We start from the raw sequence: 23,876 nt of genomic DNA, 5'->3' as shown, positions 1-23,876 counted from the left end.
AAAATGTCAAAATAGAGATGCCTAAACTATGGTGGCAGCCATGTGAGCTTTATTTTGACGTTCTACCGACATCCTTTTCAACATTCAACATGCCCTACTTACAATCTTACATACATCAAACATAGTACATTAAACAAATTTCAGAACTTAAAGACTAATTAGAAAATCATTAGTAGTTTTCCATATTAATGAAAAAAGCAATAAAATATCTCCTGGACCATTTGGTAGAGAAGTATAAGACTTAAATATCAACTACAGTACTAGTAATAAAAATGAAACCATGGAATTCTGGATCCTACAATTTGGTATATTAAAACAAACAAAAAACAATTAATTTACTAAATCAAGAAAATAATTGAAAAGCTGCTAGCACAGAAAATCATATAGGTTGCCAGCCTATTGCAATTTCCATTTGTTTTCCTTTTTCCTTTATTTTCTTTCGTTTTCTCTGTCCCCTTCCCAAAATTGGCGGCTATAATTTACTGCTAATAATTTACTGTAAAACTCCGATTTTAACTACACTTAAGTTAAGAAAAAGAAAAACAGCAACCCATCTCGTCACACGCTCCATCCGGCGCATAGAAACCACGTTCTGAACTTAATAAGACCGTTAATCACATAACAACAATGATTCCACGTGTCAGTGTAAGTAAAAAACAAAACCACGCGTTGCATCCGCGAGTGGACTTAAAAATGCAGATATGTGTGTATTAGAATTCCACTGTCCTAATGTCACACACATTGTCCTTTTTTTAGAGAGAGAAAAGAGTGGGGAAGAAGAAGAAGTGAAGAAGTCTCTCTTCACTGTATTTTCTCTTTGCAACTTTACACATTTAGCTTCTTTTTTTTTTTTCAGCTATTTGCAAAAGGTAAAAGAATTTTCTCTCTCCAGATTTACAACTAATAAGTGTTTGATTATTTGCCCCTGTTAAATACAATGCTTGCTTGCATCTTTAGTTTTTACTTCTTTTTTGTTTTTCTGTTCAATTATCAGAGTAAAAGCCTCTTCTTTTATATGAAATAATGATGCTTTTCTCAGCTTCATTCTCATCATTTCCACATAATTCACTTACTATATGGTGGGTATTTTATTCTAGTTATTGTACTTCTATTTTACCTTCTTCAACTGTTCAAAGTTAGTTTCTTTTCAAGATTTGTTTGTGTACTTCTTTTGTGGATGCCCATTTTCCTCTTTGTTGTTGTTCTTGTTATTGTACTTCTGTTTGTTTTTTAGTTTTTGGGCTTGATTAAGATACTGATGTTTTTTTTTTTCTTCTTATTCCAGATTGGAAGTTCTTTTATGTATTGGCTATGCAGTCTGTTTTTCCAAAGAAAGGGTATATTGAAGAAAAAGGTCACAGCTTTGGATCAATGGGTGGGAAGAGATCCGTAGTATGGTGCTTGAATTTGGAGATCTCGGTGTGGTTTCTGTTAATTTTTGCTGTTCAACTTTCACATGAAACTGACCCTGGAGATGGTAAGGAACAAACTTTTACTAAATTCTGAGTTGTTTTGCCCATTTCGATTGCTCACAAAATATTATGTAGAAGGAGAGGACTGCTTATTTCATGTTCTGGGCAATGCTGGTTATGGGGGACTGATTTCGTAAGCTATGCTAGATGTTAACTTGAACTCTACTGGGTTCTTAATTCAGGGGAGGAGCTGAGACTTACTAAAAATTGTCGGTTATATGAATCCTCTTTATCCATTTCCTATATTCAAGAATGAATTTAAGAATGCTTCACTTAGCTTCCTGAAAAACTTGCACGCCGCAGTTACCAATTATATTATAATGGAAAGCTATCATTAATTTAATTTAGAAGAAAAGGAAGGGGAAAAAAAGAGGAAATCAAGTATTGACTCCTAACACCTAAGTTTTTGGGGGGCTATGGATTCCCCGGGCGATATGTGGACTCTGCAGATGCCCTTATTATCCCAAATATCGACTAAAATGCCACCTTGCTTTCTGTAAACTTTGTCCTTTGGGTTTGTGTGAAGTTAGCATTCTTCAATTGATCACATTCTAAGTTTCTTATTTGTTCATGAATCGATGCCTAGAATTTTTTTATTAAGTTTGAATTTCTAACTTTGACATTTTCCTTTTCTCCTGGTCTAGTTGCTGCAATTAATGCTTTTCATGCTGCCATGGGATCGCCTTCCCTTCCTGGGTGGGGTATCAGTGGAGATCCGTGTGATGGACAATGGCAAGGGGTCGTATGCAATGATACAAATATATTAACCATGTAATTACCTTTCATTTGCTGCAGCATTTCATGGATATTTGGAAGTCATAATGTGTGAATCCTTCTAATCATGTTCTTTGCAGTAAATTGAATGTTGCTAACTTGGGAGGTGAATTAGGGGATAGCTTAGCAGGATTTTCTTCTCTCCAAACGATGTACGCCCCCCATGGATATATCTCCTTTTAACATATACTCCATTTGATTGTGTCTTGCGTGCATGTGCTGCATATTATGTGAATGTTTCCTTTTTAGAGGTATCCTTTATTGTGTAACGTGCGGTCAATAATTGTGGCAACATCTTGTGGCAGAGATCTGAGTAACAATCAAATTGGCGGAACCCTCCCATCCAATCTGCCAGTTACATTGCAGAATATGTATGTATTATGATTTCCCTGGAAGGAGAAATAGAGAGAGGTGTGAACTTTTACAGCTTTACTTTTTGAGCAAACCATTTGATAGTCTTTACCCTTTTGGCAGTTTTCTTTCAGATAATGAGTTGATGGGAAGTATCCCTAGTTCTTTATCTTCCTTAAATCAGCTGTCAGCAATGTGAGTTTAAAGCTTATAATTTAGATTTCCCATTATCATAATCATGGTTTTGCTCAGTTATACTTCTCTTTTTCTCAGGTCTCTCAATGGAAATCAACTGAGTGGAGAAATTCCTGATTCCTTTCAAGGCCTTACAGCATTGGTTAATCTGTATGACACAGAAACAAAAGCATTTCAATATTCCCGTAGATGTTTTAAATTGTCTATAACAGGGTGGATTATTTGTATTCTGACAGTGATTTGTCAAGTAACAATTTAAGCGGAGCTTTGCCGTCATCAGTAGGAAACTTGTCCTCCTTGACCACTCTGTGAGTAATTCCATCTTTGTTAATTTGGTTTGTTATTTATGACCAAAAATAGCTAATTTCTTGATCTCCAGACGTTTGCAGAATAACCAGCTTTCTGGAACTCTTGATGTTTTACAAGATCTTCCCCTCGCAGATTTGTACTCTTCCTAACTATATTTAACTCAAATGTTATTTCGAGGTCCTTAGAATGATATAACATCTTTCTAATATCTCCCTATCTTTTGTGTCCCTCTAGGAATGTGGAAAACAACCTGTTTTCTGGGCCCATACCTCAGAAGTTGTTTTCTATTCCAAATTTCAAGTAAGTAAATTTCACTTTCTGCTTCTAATATTGTTCTTTATCTTCCAGCTTGTAAGCTACAACATACTCTTGGCCGCCTATTACATTCTTGTGCCTCTTTGTTCAAAGCAATCTTCTACACACATATTCAGAAATTATTGGGACACAGTCCATGTTGAAGTTCAATTATTACATGACAAGCTGCCCTTTATTTTTTGTTAATACGCTCTTTCTCAATTCTGAGCGACGTTGTCGCTAACAACCTTGATCAGCTAGTTATTTATTGACAATTAAGGAAGATAAGAGCTGGAGGAATACAATCATTAACATAAACAACCTTTACCCTTTACACTCACCACTTCTAAAGCTGAAGCACATGTATCATCTGTACTCAGCTTCATATTTGCTACCCAGTTCAGACCATAATAAACTTATAGTAACATACTGATGAATATCGAACTTCACAAAAGAGGAGAGCATTTCCTGATAAGACTTCAATAGGCTTCATCATCTCATTAAGTACGGATGAGGGGAAAAGTTCAGAATGGCTTCTGTGTAACACGCTAAGTTTGTTGGTTGGCAATACCAAATGCAATCTGTCAGCAAATTCTCAATTTCTGAACCTATCTGTTTAAACGTTTTATGTTCCTAGAAACTTCTGTGTTTGTGTTTGCGTGTGTGCATGCAAGACCTTGTTAAATGTCTATAAGCTAGAAAAACCTTGTTCCAAACTAGACCTTGTTAAATGTCTATAAGCTAGAAAAACCTTGTTCCAAACTACAACATTCTTTAGTAACAAGCAAGAAAAAAGTATTATGAAAGGTGTGTAGTATGCTATCCTGTATGTTAGCTGCACCTTATTCAACAAGAGCATTTTAGAAAATGAAGCTATTCAATTTGAAGAACACTATTTTCAAAACTGTTCTTCTTGTTTTGACACAGAAAGTTACAGAAAATGGGTTTTATCATGGGATAAGCAAAGGGACTTCAGTTCAGTGGAGTCCTTTGTTCTTTAAGTCTCATTAGTCACTTGTAATGGTGGCAAAATGGATAAAAAAAACAGTTATCCACCCATATTATCCACTAAAAATGGGTTCGATAATGAACTTTTTAAAAACGGATCAAATATGGATAAGAACCAAATTATCCACTTAGAAAATGGATAACCAATGGATAACCTATTGGTAACTAATGAGTTTAACTTTTGTATTTGTAAAGACTCAAATTGAGGGTTCCTCAAGTTTGGTAGACTAAGGGGTCGTTTGGTAGAGTGTATAAGAATAATGCTGAATAGGGTGTATTAGTAATGCCGGTATTAGTTATGCTTGCATTAGTTATGCTGGCATTAGTTATGCTGGCATATTTCTTATCCATTGTTTGGTTTGATGTATTAAAGAATTGAACAATTTCTAAAGGAATTGTTTGTTTACAAAAATACCCTCATAACCAGTCCATCACTTTATTTTTTTAAAAGAAACATATATTGAGGAATGTTTTTATATGAAAAAGGTTTAAAAAAATTATTTGATTTGTCTACCTATATTGTAGTATCGAATTTAATATTTATTTATTTAAAAAAATATACTAAGTATTTATTTATTTATTAGGGATATAATTTTATTTCTCACTTTCTTGGATTATTTCAAACTTTCATTAATATAATAGCATATTTTAACCAAGCATAAATTTTGAAGGACAATTTTGTCTTTAACTAAGTTAATGCATGCATTAAAACCCATTGCATTGTTAATACCATGGTTTCTTATGCATTAGTTATGCATAGGATAATACCAAATAGGGTGTATAACTAATGCATAGGTTCAAAAAGTGTACCAAACAAAGTATTACTAATACACAAAGCTAATGCATGCATTATTTTACCTAATGCATCCTACCAAACGACTCCTAAGAATTCTCTCAAAAGTGATCATATTCAAGAAGCCATGGATAATATGGATATCCATATTATCCACCGGTTAACCCAGGTTCTATCCGTATTAAATATGGGTTGGGTCGGATAATTTATCTGTTTTTTCATGGTCCATTTTCGACCCGCTCATATTCGACCCGACCCGCCAGTTGCCACCCCTTGTCACTTGTATTTGAGAGCATGTTGATGATGAAGATTGAAGTATTTATGGATGTGTCTGATACTATGTACATTTTAGGTTTTCATTTTATTGATAAGTGAAAAGGATATATACGACCGTCATCGAGGGGTGCAAACTTATGGAAAATGACATTACCAATATAACAGTTCATGAGCTTTTATTTTTTCATAATTAGCTTTTTGGGAATTAACTTGTTGGCCAACTACAACAAATTATGAACTTTCTAGTGACACTAAATACTAGGAGTTATAGGCTTCAACTTAAATTTGCTTAGCAAATGCACAACAGAATTAACTTACCGGGGATGTGACATTTCGAAAAGTATTTTTACCTTGCAAATCCAGATTATGTTTTAACGGTTTATGACGCTGACTTGGATCAGAATTGCTTGTGCGCTCACAGCATAAACGACAGCTTGATGACTAAACATAAGAATAATTTCAAATTGCATGAGGCAAAGTAGCCAAATTTCGACATCATAAGCACCATCACCTGGAAAAGAATATTCCTAACATTATGCTGCTCAAATTCTTAACAGTTGGATAAAAAAGCACCCACACAATAAATTGGAAAGATGTGACATTTACGGGCTAAAGGAGTGTAGTGTGCACCAAAACCATATAACACCCATGGTATGATGTTTCATATCTGTCAAAAAAGAAGAAGAAAAAGAGAGATATTTCATAAATTAAATAGTTCTGTCAAGCTGGATCATGGTCGCTTTTTGGTCATATATATTCATATGATTGCAGGCTAAACTTTACCCAATGTTTGAACACAGGTCTGAATTTTATATTCTATTGTTGTTTAGATTTGTTTGTCTGGAAATTTGATTTATTAAACGATATTAGTAGGGATACATATTGATCCATGCAAGGATGACATATCAGTTGTTTCATCTTTTACTCCTAGTGTCTTATATATATTTTGATTGACCTTGATTACGAACAGATGGCTAATGCTGTCCTTTTATTTGCTAATTTTGTTCTTGTCATGCAGAAACGATGGAAATCCTTTCAACAGTAGTACTGCTCCTTTGCCTCCGCCCACTTCTTTAGCAGCACCCCCTCCAGCAGGACTAGCACCACCCTTTTTTAAGCCTCCAACTCCGGCGCAGACACCACCAACTTCTGGAAGAAAACCTGGAAAACAGGCTGATGGACCAACAGCAACTGCAGAATCCAGCTCAAAAGGAAGCAAAAAGTCCATTAAAAGGGTAGTCTGGATATCCGTTGTAGCAGTTTTGTCATTTATAATATTGGTTATAGCAATCCTGCTCTTCCTGCCAAGATGCCTTAAGGATAGGCAAGAGAGTAATTGGTCCAGACGGCATGAAGTAGCTCCTTTTGTGGGGTCCAGGGAGAATCGTAGAGATAATGGTTCATTGGTCCAACTTGGACATGATGTAGAGAAAGGTACTGCAAATTATTAAAACCTCTTAACTATTTATCCCGTGTATTGTTGCTAGTGTTCCCTAGTCTGACTTTTCTCCTTAGTTCTTACAGTGAAAGCTACTTCTCTTTGATTTAGGCTTTATTTGAATCTGTGGACTTTATATCTAAGCATGCATTTAAATCTACAGTGATTATCCATGTGTCTTCAAATTATGTCAATTTCTAATCCTAGTGAAATATTCCAAATTCTCTATTATCATCATCTGAAATGCCCTCCGAAAAATTTCACGAATCTGAAAATTTGTTTTTGCAACATTTGGAACTAAAAACCTATGAATATAAAATCCCTCACTTTCCTGTCTTTGATGATAAGTGGACTTCATGTGTGTTTAACAGCTCCTCCTCTAGTAAGGCCAAAGGAAGAGCAACAACCAAGAAGACCGGCTCGCGCTCCCATGCCAGAGCATGAGCAGGAGGTAAATGTGCAAAGCATGAGTGCAGTGCCAAAGAAGGATACTGGTGAGATAAACCTAAGCAGAATTGATATTGATCTGTTGGCGCCGCCACCACCCCCTCCTCCACCCCCTCCACCGCCACCGCCACCGCCACCCCCTGCACAAGAGAGAGTTATTGTGAAGCCAATTTCACCTGCTGAAGATAATGCCATGAAGTTTCCAACCAGGCCACTTCCACTAACTTCTGTGAGATCTTACACAATCGCATCTCTTCAGCAATACACCAACAGCTTTTCTCAAGATAATCTGATAGGATCAGGAATGCTGGGAACTGTTTACAGGGCAGAGCTTCCAAATGGAAAGGTATAAGTTATGGTTGAAATCAATATAATTAGATACCCGAAATTATTAACTGTGTTATCCTATCCCTGCTAGATTATCCAGAACCTAGATAGTTTTTCTCTTCTCAACTTGCTTTTTTGGGGGTCTTTTTGACTGGTCTTCTGCTAGCATTAAAGAAGCTTCTTAATCTGTAGTTGCATCACGTGGGCTGCTCTTGTATATAAGTGCTTAATTGATTAAGAATTATTGTCAGACTGATCAAATTATGTGCAAAAATGGTTTGCTGGTGAAATCCAGAGTCTCATATCTATAAGGGTAAATAGTATTTTATAAATTCCGGTGAAAGTGAAATGACTACAATTGCTGCATCAGGTTTTTCTTGTTACATAAATTTCCTTTAGGACGTTTCGTGGTTCTTTTTAGTCCTATTCCTTTTCTCAGTTGTAAATTAATCTTTAAGTGGTATTTTATTCCACTAGCCAACATAGTTGATCAGATTTAAAGTGAAAATCAACATTCTACCTGTATAAGCTTGTCATCTAAGTTGGTATCCCTAGTTGTCCTTTGCTGTATTACAGGATCTGTCAAATACTGATGCATCTTTTTCTACCAAGAAACTATCTTATAATCAGAATATACAACAGTTGTGTTGATTTTCTACATAAGTTAGTTGTAACGTACATGCATTTCTCTGGCACGCAAAATCTCACTATCCATCCCATTGCTGACATTAAATTGAATCATTTGGTGGTTGCAATATTTTACATCTGACTCTTAACCATCTGAATGCTTACACAGTTACTTGCAGTCAAGAAGCTGGACAGAAGAGTTTCCAATCAACAGAAGGATGATGAGTTTCTTGACCTTGTAAACTTGATTGACGGAATTCGTCATGCTAACGTTGTCGAGTTGATGGGCTATTGTGCGGAGCATGGTCAAAGGCTTCTGGTTTATGAGTATTGCGGTAGTGGAACACTACAAGACGCACTGCACTCTGATGATGAGTTCAAGAAACTTCTTTCATGGGATACCCGGATCAGGATGGCTCTTGGAGCTGCAAGAGCCTTGGAGTAAGTCAAATTGTTATTGACACCTGCACATATGTATGTATACACACACACACACACATATCTACACATGCAAGTATGCGAATATGTATATATAATATATATATAAATACTCTTAATAAATCTGGTGGTGAACCGTGAAGATTCTTTTGGTAGTGATCTATAAGAAGTTTCTGCAAACAGCACTAAGTCATAACTTAGCAGTAGAACATTGCAAAAAGGTCAAATCACGACCTAATTATAGTCCTGAACTTTCTTGCCTTGTACATAATACATGACAGGAATGGTTGGAGATGGTAGTTATAATTATATGTTAAACTTTGCACGTGTCGCTGTATACTACATTTCCTTCTTCCACTGCATGTGTTCATGCAAGGGAGGTTGAACACGATGATTGTAAGAAAACACCATCACCCCCTATAAAGTATTAGGGAGTGGGCTTGCTAGGTGGTCTTATCTTAGATTTGCTTGACAAGTGCGTTAGAGCAAATGTTGAATCTGATGTATTAACTATTTGTTCTCTTTGTGCAATGAAGGTATCTCCATGAGGTCTGTGAGCCACCTATTATTCACAGAAACTTCAAGTCTGTCAATCTTCTCCTTGATGATGAGTTGGCTGTGCATGTCTCTGATTGTGGTTTAGCTTCACTGATATCATCAGGTGCTGTGAGTCAGGTAACTTTCCCATCCTAATATTAATTCTGTATTACAAGTGTGGAACAAATTGGAACATTTGCCTTGGGGAAATAAAATACCAGGTTTATGCTGGAAGTGAAGATGTGAGCTGAATATACAGTTAAGAAAGGAGTGTAGTGATAATTAAAGTGCTTCTAAATAAGACATTGGAGTAGAGCAGTAAGAACCATGACTAATCTAAATGGATGAAATCATTGTTTAGAAATAGTTGATTCTGAAACCTTGCCTTTTCTTATTTTTTTTATGCATTATGTCCTTCAAGAATTTGAAAATAGTATAAATGATGTACTTATTTTCAGTTGTCAGGACAACTTCTTACAACCTACGGCTATGGTGCCCCAGAATTTGAGTCAGGGATTTACACTTCTATGAGTGATGTTTACAGTTTTGGCGTGGTGATGCTGGAACTCTTAACAGGCAGAATGTCATATGACCGGTAAAGCCATTTGCACCCCAATGAGTAAATTTTGTTGCATCTTTTTCTCCCAGCTAATCATTACGTATATACCATATTCAGAACTCGAAGTCGGGGAGAGCAATTCTTGGTCAGATGGGCAATCCCTCAGCTACATGATATTGATGCCTTGACGAGGATGGTTGATCCTTCGCTCAAGGGAAAGTACCCACTTAAGTCATTATCACATTTTGCTGACATAATATCCCGCTGTGTTCAGGTGAGTTCTTTTTGTTCTTTCTCTGACCACTAAAACCAGTCCGCTTACTTCTGGGCATCAGTTGATCTCTGAATGGGTCACATAGCCAGGCTGTCCTTTCTCTCAATATTTATACAAGCATTTACGCATAAATTCTTTTTTTTACAAGCAAGTAATTTATCCTAATCTCAACTATTTCATTCCTTCATCAAACTTTGGGTACAAACAAGGAAAGTTGTAACATGTAAAATCGTTAATTTCTTATCACTGGAAAAAAAGGGACTGTACTACGTCAAAATAGGAGTTGTAGATTTACGCAGTTCGCTTTTGTCTCTATTAATCAGTAGAATTTGAAGTGTCTACCGGTTTAAGGACTTCTGTGAATCTGTAGTATGAGTGTACCAGTTTTTAGGCATAGTTAAAGTTGCAAGGACAATAAGCGGAAACTTCCCATCTTTCTAAAAAGATTGATGTTTTGAAATCGTTTTCTGGCCCAGGTGTCTCAAAGTCTCTTTGTGACCCGGTGAAGAGTGTGGGTTTGTTGTAGTAGAAGCAAACAACACTTGAAAAGTCCGAATCAACTAACGATTTACTGAGGATACCACATTCATCAAATTAAAGCTTGTAGATGCAGCAGATATATTACCTTTGCCTTCCAAGGATGACTAAGATTTATTTAGCTGTTGTATAGGCTTTGCCTTCACATATAGCTTTAATTAACTATCTTTGATATTTTGTTGCAGGCCGAACAAGAATTCCGGCCACCAATGTCAGAAGTTGTTCAAGACCTCATACAAATGATTAGAAGAGAATCTCCAAGTAGATCCGATGAAGAATGACTTGAACTAGACATGCATTCTATAGCAGATTCAGCCGCGGTGTGACCAAAACTTCAAGATTTTTTACTTCGTAAGAAATTTAACTCGAGCTGAGATACTTGGACTCAAGATTTTGGGACTGTAGATGTCGTGCCCTGCAACCAGAAATTCATACCTCAGAGACAAAAGGCAGGCTAGAACAGCGTGATTTCAGACCAACACAGCTCGGTTATCCTGATTCTTAGTACAATTTTTTGCAATCATTCTAATGTTCATTTAGGCTAAACAGAAGCCATAATGCATAAAAATGCACTAACCCCATTGTTTAAGAGCTTATTTGTTATGGTTGTTAATTGGTATATCTGAAGTTGTAAATCTTTATTTGTTCTGCTGTACATTTCATTTGTTTGTACAAGAATATTCTTCACCCTTTCAACATGGACTTGCTGTAACACTTTCTTCACAGGTATTCAATTGTGCAATGATGGATATGGTCAATGGATAATCACTTTAAGGTTGTTATAATTTTACAATTTCTCCAAACATTATGTTAGTTTATATAAGAGTGCTTTTTAATAGCTGGTTAAGCTACCAGAAAGCATATAAAATTACCAATTTGCGGCCGGATTTATAAAAAGCATGTAGTATTTAATTCTTTATGAAAAAAAATGTTTTCCCGTAAATAAAGTTAAAATTATTCTTTCGCCTTTTCTTTAAATTTCAGAGCTAAAATTAGGCAACGGGATCCGGTGGTGACACATTCATTATCTTTGTCTCGGATATATATTTAGTTAAATTCATTGATTTTACTTTTTGTCCATATAAATTATAATCTATAGTATTATTAAGGTTTTTGTATACTCTTTAGAACATGACATTTAATAGCATTAACTACAATAGTATTTGTCTAAACTATCCTTTAAAAATATTTCACTTAGTAGTTAGGCCATCTCCAACGTTGCTGCATTTTGCTATAATGCAGTCAGCTTTTGGAGAAATTTGGCTCCAATGTTGCTGTATTTTGCCCCCAAAATGGGGATGAATAATGTCACCCCAAATTTGGATTCATCTCCTCCCTTATTTTATTACTTTATTATTATTTTTTATTATTATTTAACTCTTTTAATTTATCTTTTTATATACCTAATTATGTTTATGTAATATTTTATAATATTAATTTTACATCTTAACTTTGGCGTATAATTTGATAAATTAATTTTCGTGCATTTATTATTTTTGACAAAGATGATCATTTTACACTTCATAATGTATTAATAGATTATTTATGAGAGCATACTAGAGGTGAAAGTGGAATATTTATGTAGTATTTAATCTGAATTTTACCATAATGTAATATGTATTTAATTCTCTTGTATCTTGATGATTTCACTTTTATTTGAATTATCCGTTAATATATATAATCTATAATATTTAAAAATTTCTGGTATAAAATAATTTTATATTAAATGGTTATATAAGAAAGAAATATAAATTATATGTGATGAATATGTAAAAAAGAAAAAAAGATAGAATTTCTTTAATAGAAATAAGAAAATAAATTTTAAATAAAAGATAACAATATAATATTGAAGGGAGAGAAAAATATAAAATGGAATATTCTTTTTTGTAGTAAAAAAAGAAGTAATTATTGGAGTAATTTTAATCCATTTTGAGTTTACTCTACTTTGGAGGAGAAAATATAGGCAAAGGTTGGAGATGGAATTAGTACTACTTTACTAATTAAAAGAATCATAGATTTAAAAAGTTACAAGGTAACTAACCTCGCCGGCCACGATGACACACCGTAATCACCTTCCCCTCCCTACACAATCACCTCTTCCAATTGATACTATGAATAGATTAATTACACCAAAAAGTGGTATTCCCAAGAAATTAGCCCCAATGCAACTGTTACATTGGATGCCAGGTATGGGGAGTGCCCCTACTGTCATGCAAGCCCCACCGGCAACGGAGAGGGATGAATCGCAAGTAATGGAACCGGGATTGCTGACAGCGGTGCGTAAATTAACCTACTCAGCTGGGTCTCAAAGTACAAAGCAGACAATGGCAGAGGTAGTTAAAGGCAACATAGTTCAAACACAAGGCATGCAACTGAAGTTCTATCCTCCGGTAGTAAAGGATGGAGTGAAAATGGACAAGCTGAACCCAAAAGAGAGAGAACAACAGTGTAAGCGATGGAAAACATCTTTGATTGGATACGTGCTAGGGGAAAATTCGTCGTTCAAGGAGATGCTCAAATTCGTCTATGGAGTATGGAATTTAGTGACGACACCAACGGTACTTTTTCATGACGATGGGTATTTTATTTTTCGATTTGAATCTATGGAGGACAAAAACTTAATTGTGCAAAATGGACCTTACACCTTCGATAGCAGACCTATGGTCTTGAAGGAATGGGATCGGGATTTCCAGATTCAGAATGAATCTATGAGAATAGTTCCTATATGGGTTAACCTACCTGGGCTGACTATCCAGTGTTGGGCTGAGGAAAACTTAGGTAGGATTGCTAGTCTGCTAAGCAAACCTATTTGCACTGATAAACTTACAACACAATGTGAAAGAATTTCATATGCTAGAGTACTCATTGAGATGGAAATCACACAGCCACTACCAGATGAAATACTCATTGAAAAGCCAGATGGAAGTAGTTGGATGCGGAGAGTGGATTTTGAATGAAAACCAAAGCTTTGCTTGGATTGCAACAAGTTTGGGCATGGTACTGGTGAGTGTTAACAACCAACACAGCAGGATGAGGAACCAAAACAGCATAAAAGAAGAAGGAGGAAGAGAACAAGAATGAAATGGAAGCCAAAAGCAACAGACACAGGAAATAACAGAACAAAGGTTTTGCCTCAGGAGGAACCTACACAATAGGAGACAATAGTAGAGATACAAGTGATTAATAAAGGCAAACAGGCAGTGGTTACTCAAGGATCAGCTGGTATAAAGAGTCATAAGGATATTAATAATGAAGAACTAGCTAGAAGAAATTCATTTGCACCTCTGACAATACTGGAGGCCATCAAATGAAAGTCATCAGGGACCATCTTCTAGTAATGATAAAGCTCAAAGGGCAGCTGAGAGTACCAATCCTATTAATCATAATCCTCCATGATTATTGTGGCCTGGAATATAAGAGGACTGAATAAGTCCTACAAGCAATGAGAATTCAAAAGGTTCTTGTTGATGAATAATGTAGATATGATAGCTTGCCTAGAGACTAGAGTCAAACAACAAAGAGCAAAAGCAATACAGAGGAAGATGGGTGCTGATTGGAAGTTCAAGGATAACTATGCTTATGCACCAAATGGTAGAATTTGGATAGGTTGGAAAGTAGCAAATGTTCAAGTCACAGTAATGGATGCCTCAGATAAGATAATAAACTACCTAGTCAAGGATAAGAATTCATCCTTTACTAGCTACATAACCTTTATATATGGACTACATACTGTTCGGCACAGAATCCTACTCTAGAGAAACTTGAAGAATATTCAAAGTAATGGACCTTGGCTTATAATAGGTGATTTTAATAGTGTGCTACATGTGGATGACAGAATGAATGGAGTCCCAGTTCATCAAACAGAGATAACTGACTTTCAAAACTGTATTGATGATATTGGGGTGGGGCATTACACAAAAAGAGGCTACAAATTCTCATGGAGCAATAAGAGGGATGTTGATATCAGAATTTATAGTCATATAGATTGGGCTTTTGGGAATGCTGATTGGTTCCAACAGTATAATGGTGTGGAGGCTATCTACATGTTACCAGGTTGCTCAGATCACTCATCTATAATGATTAATACTGATGTTGTTAAGTTGAAAGTGAAAGAGCCTTTTAGATTACTATCTACAGTGATGCAATTACAAGAGTATAAAGAGGTAGTACAGGCTACTTGGAGCCAACAGATTCAAGGTCACTCAATGTATTCAATATGGAGGAAGTTGAAGCTAATAGAGTTACAAACTAGGGGCCTTCAACAGGAACACTTCTCGGTAGATCAAAAACTAGATCAATTGAGAGACACTTTGAAGGAGCTACAGGGGAAGCTTAATGAAGACTATTTCAACAAGTTACTGATTGAAGAGGAAAGGAATACCTTGGCACTTATAGAGAAATGGGAAGCAATTCAGGAATAAATAATGAGACAGAAGTCAAGGGCCACATGGATCAATCTAAGGGACTGCAACACTAAGTACTTTCATGCTTATATGAGAGCCAGACAAGCAAGAAACAAGGTTAATTGCATCTATAATGAACAGCAGATCAAGGTCTCTGAGCCCAAACAATTACAGAAGGAGTTTACTCAGTTCTTTCAACAATTACTGGGTACAGCAGTAGATGAACTACTAGGCATTGATATTAATATAGTAAGAAATGGCCCATGTCTAACCATGACTCAGCAGCAACAACTTTTACAGCCTGTAACACCAGAGGAAATAAGTCAGATTATGCAAAGTCTTCCAAGTGACAAGGCACCTGGTATTGATAGATATCCTGCTGAATTCTTTAGGCAATTTCGGCCAATTATTGGAGGGGAGGTCACAGAAGCAGTACAATTTTTTTTTAAACTGGCAGACTGCTGAAAGAAATTAACTGCACAACAGTCACTTTGATCCCCAAAGTTCAGAATCCTACTTATGTGAAGGAGTTTAGGCCTATTGCTTGTTGTTCTACACTGTACAAGATCATTGCTAAGGTACTTATAACTAGACTTAAACTAGTTGTGGATCTACTGGTGGGGCCTATACAAACTGCCTTCATAGAAGGTAGAAACATCCTTGACAATGTTATAATGGCACATGAGCTGATTAAGGGTTACACTCAAAAAGCAGTCTCTCCTAGATGCATGATCAAGGTAGATATTAGAAAAGCATATGACTCAGTAGAATGGAGCTTCTTGAGATCAATACTACTTGAGTTTGGGATCCCATACAAGATGGTAACATTGATAATGGAATGTGTAACTACTGTTAGTTATACATTACTATTGAATGGTGGATTAACTAACAGATTCGAAGCAAAGAAGGGGTTAAGGCAGGGAGACCCAATGTCTCTATACTTGTTTGTACTGGCAATGGAATACCTGAACAGATCATTAAAGACACTCATTTAGAATCCTGACTTTAATTTCCACCCAAAATGTGCAAGGTTACAAGTTCTACACATCTGCTTTTGCTGATGATATACTGATGTGCTGTAGAGCAGATGAAGTATCCATGAAGCTAATGATGGAAGCTTTTGAACACTTCTCTGTTGTTTCTGGGCTGAAAGCAAATTTGGAAAAGAGTTCATTATACATAGCGGGGGTGCCTATGGAATTCAAAGATAAAATGCTAACTGAGTTACACTTAACATTGGGAACTCTGCCATTCAAGTACCTTGGAGTTCCTCTGTCCACAAGGAAGCTCACTATCCATCAATGCATGCCACTAGTTGAGAAGATTGTTGATAGGATCAGAAGCTGGACTTCAAAATTCCTTTCCTATGCTGGAAGATTACAGCTCATTAAGAGTGTCCTATTTGAAATGCAGACCTATTGGGCACAGGTATTCCTCATTCCAAAGAAAGTCATTAAGCTTGTTAATAACATCTGTAGGAGCTACTTATGGACTGGAGTACATGACAATGCTCATAGAGCTCCTGTTGCTTGGGAAACACTGCGTAAACCAAGAGCTACTGGGGGTCTAAATATTATCAATTATGAGATATGGAATAAGACTGCTTTGACTAAACTCCTATGGGCTATAATGGCAAAGAAGGATAAGTAATGGATTAGGTGGATCCACAGTCATTACATAAAACAGAAGGATGTTACTACCATGGATGCTCCAAAGCAGGCCAGCTGGTTAGTAAGAAAAATTTTCACTGCTAGAGAATGGTGGGCAACTGACTTAACAGTCATAGAATCATTTGCAACTGATATAAAATTCAATATTAAGAAGGCAAGCTACTGTCGACATATTGGCGAAATGGGGAGTTCAGGTGCCACAATCATGTGTGTTAAGTGAAAGAGATATAGAAGAAACACATGATCACCTGTTTTTTGACTGCTCCTACTCAAAAAGATTATGGAAAGGAATGCTAAGTTGGCTAAGGTATCAAAGAGGTGTCACAAACTGGGAAGCTGAAGTAAAATGGTTATCTGCTAATGCTAACAATAGGAACCCAAGGAAAATAATTCTAGGAGTTGTGTTTGCAGCAGTGGTGTATCATATCTGGATGGAACGAAATGATAGAAGATTTCAGAACCAGAAAAGAGAGGCCAATGACAGAGCTAAAGACATTACAATCCAAGTGCACATAACAGGACAATAGAAATGCAAATGGAAACCTGTATTGGTTACACTGAATAGTTATCCTAATTTGTAATTCATAGCAAATAAGCTAGAGGAAAGATCCACGCTTGTTTTAAGTGGTCTTTGATAGGCAACCTTAGGGTTGTATAGTTTCTTGTTTTATTGCTTTAGTCTTGAGACCTGCTATTGGAGTCAAGAAGTGCCGGTGATGTAAATTGAAAATCTGGTTGAAATAAAGTTTTTACTTTCGACCAAAAAAAAAAAGTTAGTACAAATTACCGTGCAACAAATTCAGTCTAACAAAACGACTAATAAATAAAAACCTGTAAAGAATATATTGGTGAATACAGTGACACTCACTAGTCACTTGAAGTAAAAACTTGATAATATAGTGACCCCACCCCCCGACTTTACTGTTTCAACTAACCAATGAGCCTATCCCACGTGTCATTGTGACATTGTCCCTATAGGGCTCAGAACCTATATAACGGCTCTGATTTGTCACTGCTGTCATCCCGTGAATGAATAACTTTTTAACGTGCAATTTCTACTGGCTGGCAAAAAGATTTGTACAACATTTAAGCAGAAATATGGAGTAGTACTTAATCAAAAAAAAAAAAAAAAAAAAAGAGAGACTGTGAAAGAGAAGTAAGAAATATAGTAGGATACCACGTCTATTTCGTAAACGCGCATCTTGCTTGATAAATACATATATACCTCGCTTTCCGCAAGATTCCAGATCTGTCAACATTGCTTCGTTCGAAGTTGCTCCAATGGCTGGCCGTTACAATGATAATCCTTTTGCTGAAGATGAAGTGAACCCTTTCGCGGTACATCACTTTACTCTTCTTTAGTAGTACTACTATCTTTGGTGCTCCCTATTTTTGAAATTTTTAATTTTCATAGTCTGCAAATTAAATGGGGTTTGAATTGGTGGTTTTCTTGTTCTGAAAAAAAAGAAGAGTTTTTGCAGAAAGTTAATTATGGGGGTATGAAGTTCTTGATCAAAAAAAGGGGTATGGAGTTTTTTCTTTTTCTAAATTTCGTTGGTCCAGTTTCCAGATCTGTTAATTGCATTTTGATACTTGGTTCAATTTAAGCTAGCATAGTTGTTCTTTTTTAGGATTTTGGAGCTACTTGAATTTCACTGAACGAGCTTGTAATAATTGAACTATTGTAGAATTGAGCTGTGACCTGGTTTTCAGCTGAGAATCACGCAACATAACAATGTATTGGTCGAATTTTTACATCAGATGAATCATGAATGCAATGGTTTCAGCAGTAGATTTGGAATTTGTTTCTGTAGAATAGTAGTAGTAACAGATCAGGAGAATAATATCAGTTTCTTTTTAAGGAGAGGACTGAGGAGGAGGATCACAGTTTTCTTGCCTTTGTACTTGTCTGAATGGTAAAGTTCTTAATGTGCTGCAGTGTCAGAACGAACATCTTTGGATTATTAGTGTTTTGTGTAACATCTGTGGGATAATTGGTTCGATTTTGACAGATAGAAATTAAGTTTTGTCATTTATATTTCACTCTTCCTGCAAATTGTTACTTGAGTCATGCTTCTTTTATTTTCCTTTTTATAATTTTCAATTTGCTTTATAGGGTAATTCTATTTTTGTTGTTTTCAGACCAAGGGTCCTCAAGAAAATGGTCAATAGAATTGTGGAAGTGGTCCATTTTTAATGACCGTAATAAGATTGCTTTCTTCAAAGTTGCCAAACGTTTTCTCATTTGAAAGCTGAGTTACTGAAGATTTGGAAAATGAAATTGTTACATTTTCTTGAATTCTATATAATCTTATATGTCATAAATGCGTAAGATTCCTGTAACCCCATGAAATTCCAAATACTTCTAATATATGTGGGGCGTAGGCTGAGGTATTTTTATAAGTGGAGCCCCATCTCTCGAAAAAGATAAGTATAAAAAGGAAGCAATTCCTACAGACTCTGGATCATCCTAGTCAGCCAGTGATAGCAATTTACGCCATACAAATATCGAAATTTGATATTAATATTAATATTGAAATACCACCATTACGATAGGGTCCCCACCGAGTATCTTAATACTAGCTCCTCAGGCCTTCTAGTGACCTGAGAATTCATTTAACAAGATGGTAGTGCATTTTGCAGTTGCAACTAGTGAATTGTCAGCACGACGAGGATGTAGTTTGTCTTCTGTGCGATATCAAAACAATTTTGTCTACCCACGGGAAGAATCACAACTGGCAAAATGTACAACTAAGTCTGATCTTTATGCATCTGTACTTTTTGAACACCTTGTCCTCTTTCCATGACGTATTTATGGTCCGCAATGATATTGTGATTCTCATTCTAGTTTGTTTTATATTCTGAAATAATTGGAACAGAAGAGTTACAATCCGGTTAAAGCTGAATTCAAATCCTTTTCCTTTCTTGTGTACATATTATGCAAGGCATTGATCTTCATTGCTGAATAGTGAGAACATCCAATTGTATGTTCTTTTAGTCCTAGTTATTGTAAACAGTACCTCATTATGTATTATGGAACTTAATACTTGCTAAAATCTGCAGAATAATGGAAGTGTCGCCCCTGCTAGGCCTTCCCCTCTTCCTCATGAACCCGCTGGCTATGACCGCGGCGCAACGGTTGATATTCCTCTCGATGGTTCAAAGGTGAAGCAGATTTTATAAAATGAGCTCGTACTTTTTAATTGCCTGTGATTACTGTACATGTGTTCACTTGGTGCGTAGGTTTAAGTGATCCTTTCTTTTACTCATATAACTAACCAGGACCTGAAGAAGAAGGAGAAGGAACTCCAAGCTAAAGAGGCTGAACTGAAAAAAAGAGAACAGGTGGGTAGTTGCTCTACATTGCCTTGTAGTTTATGTCTTGCTTGTCTTCCGGATTAGAAAGTACAATCTTTCATCAAAGATCTTTTGTTATTCAATGGCTTGTCAGTTATGGAATTCGTGTAAGATTACTGGATATATACTACCAGATAATTACTGTTGTCTAGCTCTAGAATATTAGTGTTTTTTATTTGGTTCAAGGTGCTGTGGACTGTCTTTTGTCTTTTAGGCATTCTCTGAATAATTAATTTGTCAAGTTTATTGGTTTCATGTAGGAACTTAAAAGGAAGGAGGATGCAATAACAAGAGGTAGTTTTCCACTGTATACACATATATCTTTATAGTCTTGAACTAAATCAGGGGTTCGAATCATACTTTCCTCTCTGTGAACTGACTTTATTTCAAATCTCACTTATTCTTATTTCAGCTGGGGTAGTTATAGAGGATAAGAACTGGCCACCTTTCTTCCCCATCATTCATCATGATATCGCAAATGAAATTCCAATCCATCTACAGAAGTTGCAATATGTTGCATTCACTACATTATTGGGTATGTCCTCATGTCTTCTGTATAACTCTCTATTCTATCGATGCTATTAGTGCCTCTCACTTGACCTTTCTAATAAGTATTCTTCAACCTTTTAGGTTAAGCTGACCTGCATATTAATAGTTTTCACTACTTTCTCTTGCCTTGTTGACTCTGTTCCAAAAGGAAAGTGTTCTGTATGGTATTCCAGCTATCTATTTGCATAATTGCGTTTATGCTTCTAAAAATTGTAAAATATAAACTCCATACTGTAGACAAGCTTCTTGTGCAATGATTTTAGTGACATTTGGATCAAGAGGGTCTACAATTTCCTCTAAGTGCCTGCAAATATCTTTGGAATTTGGGCTAAGATTTGAAGTCATGTTACTTTTAGCTGTACATCTCAAATCAACTAGTCCAAATTGAGATAAAAATGAATGAGAGAAATTTCCTAGATGGTTTTTGTTAGAATGATTCATGACATGAATTGTCTTCTTTTATTGTTGAATCGGACTACTTTCTTTGAACTGGTTTCTCTAGTTAATGCTCTTATGGTCATATGGTGGTTGACTGACTTAGGACATGGTGAATTGCAGGTTTGGCAGCCTGTCTTGTATGGAACCTTATAGCTGTTACCTTAGCTTGGATCAGAGGACAAGGTTGCTGTGGAACTGAAATTACTAAAATCCCTTATCCTTTAGTGAAAATTGACTTATCTAAGGTTAGCATTTTGTCATTGTAGGTCCAACGATCTGGTTGCTTGCTGTTATCTACTTAATATCAGGTGTTCCAGGAGCCTATTTATTGTGGTATCGGCCTCTTTATCGTGCAATGAGGTACACATTTGTGCTTTCTTAGTGTGGGAAAATAGATGTGTGCTCCCCGACAGGAGGGAATAGGTTTATGGAGTATTATTTTTCTGTATATTGCCATAGTGTGATTGTACCTTCTATAGAGTATATTCTGATATCAATCTTGTTTGCAGGACTGACAGTGCGTTGAAGTTTGGGTGGTTTTTCTTATGTTACGTGGTAAATACTGCATTTCCTTTTTCCATTCTTCTTTATACTCTTGAGTTGCTTATTGAGGTCTCTGAGTACTTATTTTCATCTTGTAGTTTCACATTGGATTCTGCATCGTTGCTGCTGTGGCACCTCCAATTTTCTTCAAGGGGAAATCTTTGACGTAAGTTGCTTTACCTTTGTGTTCGAGAAAAACCATTTTGCTGAGGCACTGAGCTCATGCATTGAGTTATATTTATCTGTATTAGCTTATTTATGTATTCACTGATAATATGATTCATTTTTATGAAAAAATAACTCATTCTTTTTAACATTTCTTTGTTTAACAGTGGTATCTTGCCTGCAATTGATCTTTTGGGCTGGCATGCTTTGGTTGGGGTGAGCTTTTATGTTTTTGTCTCATACTTTAAGCACTATTGAGTGGTATTTTTTGTCAAGAGTTCATATTCATGTTATTCGGGTATGAACATTTTTTAACTATTTCCGGTATATATTAGTTGACCCATTACTTATGGTAGAATTTGATGAGTAATTCTTTTCCCATCAAGATCAGACATTTTACTTGTAAATTCGCTTTTGGTGAAAAATTCACCTCTTAGTCCTGGTTTTCTTTGGCAGATATTCTACTTCATTGGAGCTGCATTCTTCTGTCTTGAAACACTGATCAGTATATGGGTTATACAGGTTTAGTTATCCGCCTCTCTTTTGTCATATTTCCTTGTGACTTGTGTCTCATCTTTTGATTTGCTCTCTCCACCTTGTGCAGCAAGTCTACATGTATTTCCGTGGAAGTGGAAAAGCTGCAGAGATGAAGAAAGAGGCTGCAAGATCGACTATGATGGCAGCATTATAACACCATTGTGGGGCGCGCAAAAATGTGCGATTTTGGGCTTCGGGTTTGTTAAATTCTTTGATTGCTTATTCCCTTACAGGCTCACACCTAAACTGGATTCCTGGGTGTTTCTGAAGTACATAGTGGTGATCACAGAGCATTTGAACAACACTGATGTTAGTGTAATACTTACCCTTGTCTGGGATTTTTCTTTACACTCATGGCCCTCTGGGAACAGCCTGACCTTATCTTGATATCAAAATTCTTTGAAATGCTTGATGGTTTTCCTATGGTTTTCAATATGCAAACCCTTCCCATTATCTTGTTATTTCATAGCTTTTCCACTACTGTATTTCTTTTAAAATTGCTATGACTGTGCTTTGCTTGAGCCGAGGGTCTTATCGGAAACGGGCTCTCTATGTTTGCAAGATAGGGGCAAGGTTGCATACAGTTAAAATAGCACGGGCTAGCCAGTTTTCGGACTGGTCATTCAAAAATAGCCAGCGTTTGCCAAGTCATTGAAAAATAGCCGCTATTTTGCTGCAACAGAGACCGGTCCAGCATAATATACTGGAGTTCGGTACACCTGTGTATGAACTTCCAGCATATTATGCTGGACCGGTATACTTTGATGGCTGCAGTATAATATACTGGAGATTGGAGCACTGGAGATTGGAGCACCGGTGCTCCAATCTCCAGTATATTATGCTGGACTGGTATATTATACTGGAACTCCAGTATATTATGCTGGAGTATTTTTCCGGATTTTGAACAGTGTTTTCGTTCAGATTTATTTTTACATGAAAAGTGGCTAAATTTCAATTACTTTTGAAACGGTGGCTATTTTTGAATGAACACTTGTAAATCTGGCTATTTTTAAATTTCTCCCTTGCTACATGCTACCTTCCCTAGATCCCACTCGTGGGATTATACTGGATTTATTGTTGTTAATATGCAAACCCTCGCCAGCATCACAGTTTTACAATTCAATCTAAAGCAATTACCTGTAGCATTAGATTAACAAGGAAACGAAGAAAATAAGTATTTATCAAGCCTGTATCAGTGTCATGAGCTTGATTTTAATGCCTATCATAGATATTAAGATAGAAAATGTGTCATGAAATTTTAAAAATGGAAATTAATGAGACATTTGGGGTGTGTTTAGTAAGAAGGAAAACGTTTTTTTGGATGTTATTGTTCTTTCCTATTTCTATTTTATGATGTTATTGTTCTTTTTCTCTCTCCTTTTTCCCCCTCTATTAATCAACATTCTTACCTTTGATCCTCATTCCCTTTGTCATTTTGTAGTCATTTTTCTTATTTTCCCTTCCTTTTCATCCTACCACTTTTCCCAGAGGAAAAAAACCTACCAAGAAATTTATATTATATTTTAATTTTAAAAGACCAGGTATTGTATATTAAATT

At 36.1% G+C, this 23,876-nt stretch overlaps 4 protein-coding genes across 8 annotated transcripts; all 4 read left to right on the top strand.

Moving 5' to 3' along the window:
* On the top strand, positions 742-11,433 carry LOC109231391 (protein STRUBBELIG-RECEPTOR FAMILY 3-like). Of its 5 annotated transcripts, none has more exons than XM_019397042.1 (17): positions 742-869; positions 1,286-1,477; positions 2,117-2,243; positions 2,327-2,398; positions 2,552-2,617; positions 2,721-2,792; positions 2,871-2,942; positions 3,029-3,100; positions 3,172-3,237; positions 3,336-3,401; positions 6,491-6,906; positions 7,282-7,703; positions 8,481-8,752; positions 9,286-9,424; positions 9,745-9,881; positions 9,963-10,119; positions 10,842-11,433. In XM_019397042.1, exons 2-17 carry the CDS (start codon positions 1,312-1,314, stop codon positions 10,935-10,937), a joined length of 2,418 nt encoding a protein of 805 aa, XP_019252587.1. In that variant the 5' UTR covers positions 742-869; positions 1,286-1,311; the 3' UTR covers positions 10,938-11,433. The 5 variants fall into 5 exon arrangements, with proteins under 5 accessions (XP_019252587.1, XP_019252589.1, XP_019252588.1 ...); XM_019397044.1 differs by having other exon boundaries at positions 745-806; XM_019397043.1 differs by lacking the exon at positions 742-869 and adding an exon at positions 942-1,079.
* Positions 14,139-15,077, top strand: LOC109231732. Its single transcript, XM_019397368.1, has 2 exons — positions 14,139-14,291; positions 14,412-15,077. The coding sequence occupies exons 1-2, from the start codon at positions 14,139-14,141 to the stop codon at positions 15,075-15,077; spliced, it is 819 nt and encodes a 272-aa protein (XP_019252913.1).
* LOC109231731 lies at positions 15,081-16,709 on the top strand. Its single transcript, XM_019397367.1, has 4 exons — positions 15,081-15,491; positions 15,569-15,796; positions 15,952-16,006; positions 16,090-16,709. Exons 1-4 carry the CDS (start codon positions 15,081-15,083, stop codon positions 16,707-16,709), a joined length of 1,314 nt encoding a protein of 437 aa, XP_019252912.1.
* Positions 17,756-22,779, top strand: LOC109231390 (secretory carrier-associated membrane protein 1-like). Its single transcript, XM_019397040.1, has 12 exons — positions 17,756-18,067; positions 19,793-19,894; positions 20,012-20,074; positions 20,347-20,380; positions 20,499-20,621; positions 21,194-21,256; positions 21,340-21,433; positions 21,583-21,628; positions 21,715-21,782; positions 21,949-21,997; positions 22,238-22,303; positions 22,386-22,779. Exons 1-12 carry the CDS (start codon positions 18,011-18,013, stop codon positions 22,470-22,472), a joined length of 852 nt encoding a protein of 283 aa, XP_019252585.1. The 5' UTR covers positions 17,756-18,010; the 3' UTR covers positions 22,473-22,779.

This window comes from Nicotiana attenuata, chromosome 8 (genome assembly GCF_001879085.1).
Source record: "Nicotiana attenuata strain UT chromosome 8, NIATTr2, whole genome shotgun sequence".
In the NCBI taxonomy this organism is placed as follows: Eukaryota; Viridiplantae; Streptophyta; class Magnoliopsida; order Solanales; family Solanaceae; genus Nicotiana; species Nicotiana attenuata.
This window is presented reverse-complemented; position numbering and strand designations above follow the sequence as displayed.